Source organism: Enhydra lutris, unplaced genomic scaffold (assembly GCF_002288905.1).
Source record: "Enhydra lutris kenyoni isolate GAN:26980312 unplaced genomic scaffold, ASM228890v2 scaffoldscaffold3, whole genome shotgun sequence".
NCBI lineage: Eukaryota > Metazoa > Chordata > Mammalia > Carnivora > Mustelidae > Enhydra > Enhydra lutris.
The window spans coordinates 33,776,866-33,791,465 of record NW_019154087.1 but is presented as its reverse complement, the minus strand read 5'-3'; the positions used below and the strand labels follow the sequence as shown (position 1 = coordinate 33,791,465).

The window sequence follows — 14,600 nt, the reverse complement described above, 5'->3', positions numbered from 1 at the left end:
AAACTCATTAAAGAAATAGAGTTGGTTTTCCTATAGCCTAATTCTTACCAGATTAAAAAAAAATGAAAACTCAGAACCTTTAAAAAAAATCACTAGTGGACAGAGTCAAGATGGCGGAGAAGTAGCAGGCTGAGACTACTTCAGGTAGCGGGAGATCAGCTAGATAGCTTATCTAAAGATTGCAAACACCTACAAATCCAACGGGAGATCGAAGAGAAGAAGAACAGCAACTCTAGAAACAGAAAATCAACCACTTTCGGAAAGGTAGGGCTGGCGGAGAAGTGAATCCAAAGCGACGGGAAGATAGACTGCGGGGGGAGGGGCCGGCTCCCGGCAAGCGGCGGAGCAACGGAGCACAAAATCGGGACTTTTAAAAGTCTGTTCCGCTGAGGGACATCGCTCCAGAGGCTTAACCGGGGTGAAGCCCACGCAGGGTCAGCGTGGCCTCAGGTCCCGCAGGGTCACAGAAGGATCGGGGGTGTCTGAGTGTCGCAGAGCTTACAGGTATTAGAACGGGGAAGCCGGCTACAGAGACAGAGCCGAGGAGTGACTCTCAGCTCGGGGTTACCTTGAACCGGTCGCAGGCTCGGTCAGCTCGGAGCGCGGCCGGAGGCAGGGTGACGGGAGTAAATCGGCGCTGTTCTCTGAGGGCGCACTGAGAAGTGGGGCCCCAGGCTCTTGGCTCCTCCGGGCCAGAGACCGGGAGGCCGCCATCTTCATTCCCGCCCTCCGGAACTCTACGGAAAGCGCTCAGGGAACAAAAGCTCCCGAAAGCAAACCCAAGCGGATTACTCAGCCCGGCCCCTGGTAAGGGCGGTCCAACTCCGCCTGGGGCAAAGACACTTGAGAATCACTACAACAGGCCCCTCCCCCAGAAGATCAACAAGAAACCCAGCCAGGACCAAGTTCAACTACCAAGGAGTACAGTTTCAATACCAAGGAGAGCAGCGGAATTCCAAAGGAGGAGAAAGCAAAGCACGGAACTCATGGCTTTCTCCCCATGATTCTTTAGCCTTGCAGTTAATTTAATTTTTTTTCTTTTTCAATTTATTTTTCTCTTCTGCTAAATTTTTTTAACTTTTACCCTTAACTTTTTTTAACGTTTTTTAACTAGTTTATCTAATATATATATTCTTTTTTTCCTTTTTATATTTTTTCTTTATTGGTTTTCTTTTTTTAATTGTTTTTTTTTTTTCTTCTTCTTTCTGAACCTCTTTTTATCCCCTTTCTCCCCCCTCACGATTTGGAATCTCTTCTGATTTGGCTAAAGCATATTTTCCTGGGGTTGTTGCCACCCTTTTAGTATTTCACTTGCTCCTTCATATACTCTTATCTGGACAAAATGACAAGGCGGAAAAATTCACAAAAAAAAGAACAAGAGGCAGTACCAAAGGCTAGGGACCTAATCAATACAGACATTGGTAATATGTCAGATCTAGAATTCAGAATGACGATTCTCAAGGTTCTAGCCGTGCTCGAAAAAGGCATGGAAGATATTAGAGAAACCCTCTCCGGAGAGATAAAAGCCCTTTCTGGAGAAATAAAAGAACTAAAATCTAACCAAGTTGAAATCAAAAAAGCTATTAATGAGGTGCAATCAAAAATGGAGGCTCTCACTGCTAGGATAAATGAGGCAGAAGAAAGAATTAGTGATATAGAAGACCAAATGACAGAGAATAAAGAAGCTGAGCAAAAGAGGGACAAACAGCTACTGGACCATGAGGGGAGAATTCGAGAGATAAGTGACACCATAAGACGAAACAACATTAGAATAATTGGGATTCCAGAAGAAGAGGAAACAGAGAGGGGAGCAGAAGGTATATTGGAGAGAATTATTGGAGAGAATTTCCCCAATATGGCAAAGGGAACAAGCATCAAAATCCAGGAGGTTCAGAGAACCCCCCTCAAGATCAATAAGAATAGGTCCACACCCCGTCACCTAATAGTAAAATTTACAAGTCTTAGTGACAAAGAGAAGATCCTGAAAGCAGCCCGGGAAAAGAAGTCTGTAACATACAACGGTAAAAATATTAGATTGGCAGCAGACTTATCCACAGAGACCTGGCAGGCCAGAAAGAGCTGGCATGATATATTCAGAGTACTAAATGAGAAAAACATGCAGCCAAGAATACTATATCCAGCTAGGCTATCATTGAAAATAGAAGGAGAGATTAAAAGCTTCCAGGACAAACAAAAACTGAAAGAATTTGCAAATACCAAACCAGCTCTACAGGAAATATTGAAAGGGGTCCTCTAAGCAAAGAGAGACCCTAAAAGTAGTAGATCAGAAAGAAACAGAGACAATATACAATAACAGTCACCTTACAGGCAATACAATGGCACTAAATTCATATCTCTCAATACTTACCCTGAATGTTAATGGGCTAAATGCCCCAATCAAAAGACACAGGGTATCAGAATGGATAAAAAAACAAAACCCATCTATATGTTGCCTACAAGAAACTCATCTTAAACCTGAAGACACCTCCAGATTTAAAGTGAGGGGGTGGAAAAGAATTTACCATGCTAATGGACATCAGAAGAAAGCAGGAGTGGCAATCCTTATATCAGATCAATTAGATTTTAAGCCAAAGACTATAATAAGAGATGAGGAAGGACACTATATCATACTCAAAGGAACTGTCCAACAAGAAGATCTAACAATTTTAAATATCTATGCCCCTAACATGGGAGCAGCCAACTATATAAACCAATTAATAACAAAATCAAAGAAACACATCGACAATAATACAATAATCGTAGGGGACTTTAACACTCCCCTCACTGAAATGGACAGATCATCCAAGCAAAAGATCAACAAGGAAATCAAGGCCTTAAATGACACACTGGACCAGATGGACATCACAGATCTATTCAGAACATTTCATCCCAAAGCAACAGAATACACATTCTTCTCTAGTGCACATGGAACATTCTCCAGAATAGATCATATTCTTGGTCCTAAATCAGGTCTCAACCGTTATCAAAAGATTGGAATCATTCCCTGCATATTTTCAGACCACAATGCTCTGAAGCTAGAACTCAATCACAAGAGGAAATTTGGAAAGAACCCAAATACATGGAGACTAAACAGCATCCTTCTAAAGAATGAATGGGTCAACCAGGAAATTAAAGAAGAGTTGAAAAAATTCATGGAAACAAATGATAATGAAAACACAACGGTTCAAAATCTGTGGGACACGACAAAGGCAGTCCTGAGAGGAAAATATATAGCGGTACAAGCCTTTCTCAAGAAACAAGAAAGGTCTCAGGTACACAACCTAACCCTACACCTAAAAGAGCTAGAGAAAGAACAAGAAAGAAAGCCTAAACCCAGCAGGAGAAGAGAAATCATAAAGATCAGAGCAGAAATCAATGAAATAGAAACCAAAAAAACAATAGAACAAATCAACGAAACGAGGAGCTGGTTCTTTGAAAGAATTAATAAGATCGATAAACCCCTGGCCAGACTTATCAAAAAGAAAAGAGAAAGGACCCAAATAAATAAAATCATGAATGAAAGAGGAGAGATCACAACTAACACCAAAGAAATACAGGCAATTATAAGAACATACTATGAGCAACTCTACACCAACAAATTTGACAATCTGGAAGAAATGGATGCATTCCTAGAGACATATAAACTACCCCAACTGAACCAGGAAGAAATAGAAAGCCTGAACAGACCCATAACCAGTAAGGAGATTGAAACAGTCATCAAAAATCTCCAAACAAACAAAAGCCCAGGGCCAGACGGCTTCCCGGGGGAATTCTACCAAACATTTAAAGAAGAACTAATTCCTATTCTCCTGAAACTGTTCCAAAAAATAGAAATGGAAGGAAAACTTCCAAACTCATTTTATGAGGCCAGCATCACCTTGATCCCAAAACCAGACAAGGATCCCATCAAAAAAGAGAACTACAGGCCAATATCCTTGATGAACACAGATGCAAAAATTCTCGCCAAAATACTAGCCAATAGGATTCAACAGTACATTAAAAGGATTATTCACCACGACCAAGTGGGATTTATTCCAGGGCTGCAAGGTTGGTTCAACATCCGCAAATCAATCAATGTGATACAACACATTAATAAAAGAAAGAACAAGAACCATATGATACTCTCCATAGATGCTGAAAAAGCATTTGACAAAGTACAGCATCCCTTCCCGATCAAAACTCTTCAAAGTGTAGGGATAGAGGGCACATACCTCAATATTATCAAAGCCATCTATGAAAAACCCACCGCAAATATCATTCTCAATGGAGAAAAACTGAGAGCTTTTCCGCTAAGGTCGGGAACATGGCAGGGATGCCCGTTATCACCACTGCTATTCAACATAGTACTAGAAGTCCTAGCCTCAGCAATCAGACAACAAAAGGAAATTAAAGGCATCCAAATTGGCAAAGAAGAAGTCAAACTATCACTCTTCGCAGATGATATGATACTATATGTGGAAAACCCAAAAGACTCCACTCCAAAACTGCTAGAACTTGTACAGGAATTCAGTAAAGTGTCAGGATATAAAATCAATGCACAGAAATCAGTTGCATTTCTCTACACCAACAACAAGACAGAAGAAAGAGAAATTAAGGAGTCAATCCCATTTACAATTGCACCCAAAACTATAAGATACCTAGGAATAAACCTAACCAAAGAGGCTAAGAATCTATACACAGAAAACTATAAAGTACTCATGAAAGAAATTGAGGAAGACACAAAGAAATGGAAAAATGTTCCATGCTCCTGGATTGGAAGAATAAATATTGTGAAAATGTCTATGCTACCTAAAGCAATCTACACATTTAATGCAATTCCTATCAAAGTACCATCCATTTTTTTCAAAGAAATGGAACAAATAATCCTAAAATTTATATGGAACCAGAAAAGACCTCGAATAGCCAAAGCAATATTGAAAAAGAAAGCCAAAGTTGGTGGCATCACAATTCCAGACTTCAAGCTCTATTACAAAGCTGTCATCATCAAGACAGCATGGTACTGGCACAAAAACAGACACATAGATCAATGGAACAGAATATAGAGCCCAGAAATAGACCCTCAACTCTATGGTCAACTAATCTTCGACAAAGCAGGAAAGAATATCCAATGGAAAAAAGACAGCCTCTTCAACAAATGGAGTTGGGAAAATTGGACAGCCACATGCAGAAAAATGAAATTGGATCATTTCCTTACACCACACACGAAAATAGACTCAAAATGGATGAAGGATCTCAATGTGAGAAAGGAATCCATCAAAATCCTTGAGGAGAACACAGGCAGCAACCTCTTCGACCTCAGCCGCAGCAACATCTTCCTAGGAACATCGCCAAAGGCAAGGGAAGCGAGGGCAAAAATGAACTATTGGGATTTTATCAAGATCAAAAGCTTTTGCACAGCAAAGGAAACAGTTAACAAAACCAAAAGACAACTGACAGAATGGGAGAAGATATTTGCAAATGACATATCGGATAAAGGGCTAGTGTCCAAAATCTATAAAGAACTTAGCAAACTCAACACGCAAAGAACAAATAATCCAATCAAGAAATGGGCAGAGGACATGAACAGACATTTCTGCAAAGAAGACATCCAGATGGCCAACAGACACATGAAAAAGTGCTCCACGTCACTCGGCATCAGGGAAATACAAATCAAAACCACAGTGAGATACCACCTCACACCAGTCAGAATGGCTAAAATTAACAAGTCAGGAAATGACAGATGCTGGCGAGGATGTGGAGAAAGGGGAACCCTCCTACACTGTTGGTGGGAATGCAAGCTGGTGCAACCACTCTGGAAAACAGCATGGAGGTTCCTCAAAATGTTGAAAATAGAACTACCCTATGACCCAGCAATTGCACTGCTGGGTATTTACCCTAAAGATACAAACGTAGTGATCCGAAGGGGCACGTGCACCCGAATGTTTATAGCAGCAATGTCTACAATAGCCAAACTATGGAAAGAACCTAGATGTCCATCAACAGACGAATGGATAAAGAAGATGTGGTATATATACACAATGGAATACTATGCAGCCATCAAAAGAAATGAAGTCTTGCCATTTGCGACGACGTGGATGGAACTAGAGGGTATCATGCTTAGCGAAGTGAGTCAATCAGAGAAAGACAACTATCATATGATCTCCCTGATATGAGGGAGAGGAGATGCAACATGGGGGCTTAAGGGGGTAGGAGAAGAGTAAATGAAACAAGATGGGATTGGGAGGGAGACAAACCATAAGTGACTCTTAATCTCACAAAACAAACTGAGGTTTAATGGGGGGAGGGGGGTTGGGGGGGTGGGATTATGGACATTGGGGAGGGTATGTGCTATGATGAGTGCTGTGAAGTGTGTAAACCTGGCGATTCACAGACCTGTACCCCTGGGGATAAAAATATATGTTTATAAAAAATAAAATTTAAAAAAAAAAAAAGAGAGAATTTGAGCAGAGCTGTGTGATTTAGGAAAATTAAAAAAAAAAAAATCAACCAATAGTTATCTACTGTTTACTTGCCTTATGTGAGGCCTTGGGGAGGTACATCATATGTATCTAAAGGAGCTAATAATATGGCTATGGTGAAATGGACTAACAGAGAATGATCAGTGCAAAGAGTAATACAAGTAGAAAAGCAATATAAAGTAGTTGGATAAAACTTTCATATCACAATATGGAAAGACAGGGGCCAACAGCAATTTCAGGCATATATAATTGGTACACAACATGAAATATTGTTGGGAAATATTATTTATAACTGCAGAGTCATGTTAGGATGCTAAGTTTGAGTATACTCGCACAGGAACTAACACTTAGGTGCCTTGAAAGTCAGAATAAAAACAATAGAAGCAATGAAAAAAAAAATCACTAGTTCTTTCATATCCCTAAAGAGAAATTGTCCATGTCTTGAAACAAAAAATATATTCTGGTGACGTAAGGGGAACGTGTAGCTCAAATGCAGAAATCTGGGAGTTCTGACCAGGGTTCTTTGAATCTAGAGCCAGTGACAGGCTACATTTGCCCACATTCCACCCAGGTTCTGAAGCCCAGCACGTCCGTACGCCATGACTCACATGCGATGCGCACGTAGGCTTTCCTGCTCTTTGTGGTGCCTGCTGAACTCCAGGCCACACACTGGCACCAGTAATCTTCAGGCCCAAAGAGTTCTTCGACTTGCTGGCGCGAAATCTCAATGCTCACTTCCCGGACAATGAGACCTGCCAAGAGAAAGGGAGATTTAAGTCAGGAAAAGCCTTATTACTGGCAAACTACAAAACATCATACCATGTATTTCCCCCCCGCCAGTGATCCATCTTGATGCCATCGATCAACAGCCCAGATATTGTCTCTCTCCATCTGAGATCTTCCTTTGGCCCCCATTATTTGATGCCCAACTTTTTCATTTTCTTATTTGCTATTTCAAATCTTCTGCTTTCATCAGAAGATGAAAGTGGAGTAGATCTATCACAGCACAAAATTACACTTTTTTCCAAAGAGTTGGACAAATATTCACCCTCTGCTGAGTTAGCTTCCTTGGTATAGTCAAACATGAACACGGGTTTCACATCTTCTAAGGATTGTGCCCCCATTATATAGGTCATGGGTAAGATATCCATGTGCTATACATAACCTTACAATGATTAAATATTCCTAACTCCTCACATGAAATGACAGAGAATAAGCTAAAACTATAATCGTAAGTATGTAAATTATTAATATATATTGGTTAATGTATATAAGTATATATCACATTTTATTATAGTTTCATCTGGTACCACACAGCTATATACAGTTTTACAACACTTTACATAGTTTTACAGTAACTGTAACTTTCTTAACAATTCCTTAACAAGGAATGAGAATGACCTAAAACTGTAATCACAAGTACAAAAACCAAACTTATATCTATATATAATATGTCAGGTTTTATTATAATATGACCCAGTACTATATAAATATATGGTGCTTATCTAAAACTAAGTTATTTTTATAGTTGTTTTTAGTTATTAAATAAAATGTTTTCTTTAAAAAAAATGCCAGTCTTATTTAACAAATCCCTGCTATTCTATTCAAAGAATGTATGACTTTAAAGTTTTCATACATAATATTTCCAAAGTCCAAATGTTTCTCTCTAATTGTGATGTAACCAAAATCCTGTTAAAAGTGGCTTCCAGCTAAAATGCTCAAACAATGGATTTTCTTTTACAGCATTATGTAATCTTGAATAACAAAAATTGAACTAAGAATCTGGGATTATCATTTGAAGAGTATTTATCTTGATAAATCAAAGTCTTTTTCAGAGAGTTATTCTACAATGTGCCTCTTTACACTGAGCAAGAAGGATCATCTGAACAATGTATGTGGGTAACTGCCAATTTTCCTGCACATTCTTTCAGAATGAAGTGCCTATTGAGACAACTAGCAGGGAGACCCTTAGGGTTAAGTATAAGCACAGTATGAAAGATGAAATATATTGCTTTGTACTTTTTATTCATGTATTCATTCATTCATTCATTGAACAAATATTTATTTCATATCAGTTATGGAAAAGGTATTGCCCCAGGGACTTGTGAATCTCTGATGAATAGGATAGTCATTACCCCCAAAGAACTTCTATCATTGTGAAGGGGGTGCATATTAACTACAGATTATTCAATTTATTACTTAATTACAATTGTGTTCAATGCTACAAAGGAGAAGTACACAGGAAATGAGAGTGAATAACAAGTGAACCCAAATTAGCATGAAGGATTCAACATGAGTTAAGTTGGTTAAATTATCTAAGGGGGAGGGACAGAACATATGAGAAGAAGCCAGAAAGAGAATGAGGAGATCGGGAACCCAGAAGACAGTTGAGCACCAAGAATGGCATGAGATGAAGAGAGACAAGAAAAAGATCAGTCAAAACACAGTGATGTAGACCAGTGGTTCTCAAAGTGTGGCCCCAGAACAGTTTCATCTGCATCACATGGGAACTTGTTGGAAGTGCAAACTCTTGGCTCCCACTCCTGGCTCAAATTGAATAAGAAACCTTGAGAGTTGGGCCCAGAGATTTGTGGTTTAGCATGCACTCAAAGAATTTAGATGTGTCCCATAGTTTGAGAATCTGTTGCACACCATGTTTAGGATTTAGAATTTCTTTCTGAAAGTCATGGATATCATTAAAGTATTTTAAGCAAGTAAATGACATCATCAGATGAGAATTAATATCTATCTATATGATATGTATGTATGTATGTATGTATGATATGTATAAGATATAGAGCTTAGTTCCTAGAAGGTATGATTTCTTAAACTGATTGACTATGACTTCTTGGTATAGGTGACATGAAGGTGTCACCTAAAGACACCAAAAAAAGAGTATTCCAGGACTTACCCTTAAACCTAGAACATGCTTAAATGGGTAAAAGCCTTCAGGAAAATTAATGAATGCCCAACAGAAGTAGATGCTGTCCCCCTGGGAAAATAAGCAATATTTTCTATCGAGAACTGAGAGGACTTGAGTCATAGAAACAACTCTGCCCTCAGATCTACTCAAGAGTCCCTGAACTGAAATGAAGCCCAGGAAAGTGGATTTTGTAAGCCCAAAGCAGGGCAAGGTCCTGATATGACAACTCTAGGGCCAAAAATTTATTAAACATATTTAAAGTGATGTGAAAATTAACAAGGCTTTTATGCTTACACAGTGACCATTTAAAAAGAATTTTCAAGGGTTGACTGGGTGGCTCAGTTGGTTAAGCGTCAGCCTTTGGCTCAGGTCATAATCCTGGGGACCTGGGATCAAGCTCTGTATCGGGCTCCCTGCTCAGCGGGGAGTCTGCTTCTCCCTCTCTCTCTGCCCCTCCACCCACTCATGCCATCTCTTTCTTTCTCTCAAATAAGTAAATAAAATCTTTAAATAAAAATAGAAATAATTTTCAAGTAACTGGCATATCTAAATCCCTCACCCTTCCAAGAAAATGTTACTGTATTATTTTAGTCAATGTCCTAATAATAAGACAATCTCCACAGCAGAAATCCTGACTTATTAACAAAAAACACTACCTCTTTTCCACTTTCCTAATCCCTGCATAGGTCTTCTCATTTTCCTGTCCTACTGTAATAATTCTCATTTTCTGATCTCTAGATGATCACGGAAAGATGGAGCCCAGCTTTCCCACTCGCCTCCCACTTTTCTTTTTATTCCACTCTCTGGAATTTCATACTTTTGCCAGTTTTGCTTGTTTATACCCCCTCTCTTCATGCAGAAATTCAGTTACTGGAAACAAAACTCTTCTTTTAAAAGTTGTTGCAGGAAATTTACAGTCACCAAAGGGCTGATAAACCTGCAGTGTGTATTTCCTCAGAACTGTAATGGTTTCTTCCAAAATGCAGGGCAGCAACAAATGGGCTCAGGATATTAAAACCACACACAAATGTTTTGCATCCCAAGATGATAACCTCAGGTTTCATTCCTCATCCCCTCTCCCCACCTCCCCGCCTGTTTACTTAAAGCAATTACAGGAAACCTAATTAAATGTTAGGGCAACTTCACTAGGGCCACTGTATCCTTCAGCCCAAAGAGGCTCATGGATGTTTCTACTGACCACAAATCTGAGGCTTTTTAAGAAGCCACAGGCCAACCCTCCTGCTACAGAGATTATTCACAGTATGAATGTTCTGAATTGTGTGGCTCGGGCTCGCTGTGGGTGCAGGAGTCAAGCACACACCGATTTTTGTCTTCAGCTTCATAGGTGCCCCATTCAGGAGGAGATGGATTGATGAGTTGGGTAGGGTTGTCCTGCCACACACCCAAAGTTTACATTCCAACTTTTGATCAACAGCACTAGACCAAGAAAGAACTGAAGGAGTAAGTGTCTCAATACTTAGAGTTTAGAATGCCCTACGATCAGTTGCATTAGTCAAGCTCTGAGATACTTTGTTATAAGCCATCTTTTCATTACTGTAGGTAAGTTCATTACCTATGACACTCTGCTCAACAAACCAGAGGCTAGTGGTTTGGGTAAGAGGAGGTAATATGCTTTCTCTTTGAAAGTAAAATTTTAAATCTGCTTGAAGTCCCCAGATGGAAAAAGGAAGCTGCCTTGAAATTTGTAATGCCATCAGCATTACTTCCAAGGCGGGCTGCTTTGAAGAGCATTTGGGAACTTGAAATTGCTTTCAGGTTACTTAAGGGTGGGGGAAATGCTTCGTTCTACAGATTTACTCAAATACAAATGGGTCTTTTCCATCACGTCTGATAAGATCAAAGATTTTCCATCAGCATTCTTCCTTTAATAGTGGCATCTCCAGGATGCATGCTGTTTGAAGTTTGCACTGATCTGCTTTTATAATAGGATTCATTGTGGTTTGGGAGCCAGAGTGCAGGCAACTAATTAGCATGCTATATCAAGAAGACTTATAATGAATATGAATATGCACTTGCTAATAGGGAGTTTCAAATGATTTTAGAAATCCAGATGCAAATGCAAACCTCTGATTGGATCTTTGTATGGCTATACATGCATATGGCAATAAAATCTGGTAAAATGATATTTATTCCTTATCTTTAGCAAAATTTTAATTTTCTAATAGGGTTCAGGGACCACAAATATTGTTTTCTTATAGACTGTTATAAAATGATCCAAATACAGGATGAATACTTTGTATAATTATTTAAAGCAATATCTACCTTCCCGGAGAAATATAATCTGTAGTACCATCAACAAACATTAAGAATCAGCTAATAAAAAAATTAAGTCAAGTTCCAGAAATTGTAAAGACCGACAAAACATCGTCTCTAGCACTGTGTTCCTTTTTATTGTTTATTAGGTGATACTCCAAAATCCTGCATCATCTCGGAAGATTTTATAAAATGTGGTCATCGGGGCGCCTGGGTGGCTCAGTGGTTAAGCCTCTGCCTTCGGCTCAGGTCATGATCCCAGGGTCCTGGGATTGAGCCCCGCATCGGGCTCTCTGCTCCGCAGGGAGCCTGCTTCCCCCTCTCTCCCTCTGCCTGCCTCTCTGCCTATTTGTGATCTCTGTCAAATAAATAAATAAAATCTTTAAAAAAATAAAATAAATAAAATGTGGTCTTCAAATCCTCGCCTTCTGATACCCCATATACGTTTCACTAAACAGCATATTAAGCTCACATTAGATGTAGGTGTTATGTGTGTCTGAGTTGTATTTCTTCTTAATGATTGTATTTTCATAAGGCAAAGGGAAGGTTTGAGACATCGCGTTGTGTAGACCTATCAATTCGGCCTCCTACAACACTCTCCCTATTGAGAGAAGAGCTGCAGAGGTCACTTGACCAAATCTCATTATAGTATGTTCACAGGACAGAGGTTGCTGGGAAATGAATGACGCTCAGGTAGGAATGATTTGCAACATGTTACAATCACTTTATTGAATTAGCAGGGTCTCTTTTTCATGTTTTCTCCCAGAGTTTAATCCTATTAGTTTTCACTAATATGATCTAAAACATGGTACATATCAGTGCTAGATGTCTTTTTTTCCCAAGATTTTATTTCTTTATTTGACAGAGAGAGACACAGCAAGAGAGGCAACACAAGCAAGGGGAGTGGGAGAGGGAGAAGCAGGCTTCCCACTGGGCAGGGAGCCCAATGTGGGCCAATCCCAGGATGAGGAGAACGTGACCTGAGACAAGGCAGACACTTAACTGAGCCACCGAGGTGCCCCTAGATGTCTTAATATAAATTAAAATCACTCAAAATAGCGGCGTTATTTAAAAGGCTGTCATAACAAAAAACAAAACACACCACCAAGACAACAAAACCCCGACAGTTTTTCAGCTACTCACTAAAATAATCAAAATATGGTACCCGAAAGGCAGAACCTTACAATCAAGACGTGGTTTCATGTTACACGAAGTCATCTGACACTCTTTAAACTACATCAGGAAAAGACACTGGAAACACATAATTTATCAATTTTTCTCTTAAATGTTTTCCTTGGATTTTTAATATATTTAATATATAAACAGGCCATCTAACTAAAATTACTTTGTATCATTAAAAATCACAATTGCGCTTTTTAGTAAGTCACAAAACTAAATAGTAAATCACAAAGTAACTAAAATTACTTTGTATCATTAAAAATCACAGGTATATTAGATTTATTATAAGCATAATTTGTTAATTATATTTTTTATCTTTGTGATCAAGATGAATTTACCTAAAAATCAAAGAATAACATGGCTGGGACTGAATGGGTCAAGGGAGTTGCTTGGAAGCATTTCATATCTAGGTCATTGGCCTGACTTCCTGTTTTACGTGATAATTTCTAGTTACTTGGTTCTGTTTGGAATTCCTTGTCCAATGAGGACCTGTGTTTCGCTTCACTATGTTTTTGTTTTGTCTAGAAATGAGAAGAAAATATTTATTAGATTATGTATCTGGAGTGGGGAGTGGTTTTAGGAAGCTATATGATAACCACAGATAAATGCTGTTTTTCCCCCTTAAGACTTGAAATGTTAATTGCAAGATGATATTAAAATATTATAAATGATACTCTGACAACACTAATACTGTTTTTCCCTTGCCTTTGCAGAAGTGTCAGGTTTTAGATGTTACAGGAGAACTAGTCCTCCTTTTTCTGATTTGACTTTCCAAACACCACCAAACTTGGAGCTGCAAGTATTAATGATAATTGGAGTATGAGGGTATGCAAAATGCTTTTTCTTACACAGACAGTGGTAACGAGTTAGTAGATTAAGTCTACCAGTTGTGATCCATGATTTATTCGCATTCTAAACTTTAGTGATGAAAGACCTGTTGAATGTCTGTTCCAAGAACTCTTTCCGTGACCAAAAGGGGAGCTAAAATCTTTCTGTATTTAACTTCTGCCTTGTGTGTCAATTTCTTTGGAATATAATGAAGTGATTTTGTAAAAATGTGATAAAGCACATTCCACTGACATAGCAAATATGTTACTCATCTAAATATTTTTCACAAAACATTAAACTTATTACATACATATTTGAAGACATATTCTAACATTTTCTTTAAAGTATAGTTCTTCATGATTATCTAAATCATAACTACATGCATTACTTTCTGTTTTTATTTCATGAAATACATTGATAATTTCAAAAGAAGTAATTTTAACAAAATTTAAAAAAAAAATCCTGTCCATAAGGGTGGGGGGAATACTCTATTCTTGAAGGTTGATTTAACCATGAACTTGTGAATTACAGACCTTATTATTGCTATGCCCTTATCATGACTCTACCCTTATTATTACCAGCCACTCATTTAATAGGTATTTATAGAGATTCAGCCATGTGCCACACACTGTTCTGTGTGCTGGGGACACAGTGGTAAAGAAGGCAGATAAGGTCTCTGTCCTTCGCAATTCATTGTGGAGATCGTTCTTGAGCACCAAGAACATTTCCAAGGTAGCCATAGAGATGAATTGCTTACGGACCCTTTCTTTAGAAGTTTACTGTCTAACACTAAAAACAAATAGGAGTTTACTAAGTGGCTCTGTCGTATGCATTGTGTACTCACCGGTACAGTAACTGGCACACATATTTGTCCAATTAATGTATGCTAAATGAATGAATGGTTTATATATCTATAGCTATAATACCAAGTAGTGTTA

The 14,600-nt window shown here is 38.7% G+C and overlaps 1 protein-coding gene across 2 annotated transcripts in view; it reads right to left on the bottom strand.

The window, feature by feature from the left end:
* Window positions 1-14,600, bottom strand: part of LOC111155624 (unc-5 netrin receptor C) — a 354,147-nt gene that overhangs the window by 114,962 nt on the left and 224,585 nt on the right. For both annotated transcript variants that reach the window (XM_022515897.1, XM_022515904.1), the window contains exon 3: window positions 7,067-7,210. In XM_022515897.1, the coding sequence (XP_022371605.1) occupies window positions 7,067-7,210 (144 nt within the window). The remainder of the gene's footprint in view (window positions 1-7,066; window positions 7,211-14,600) is intronic.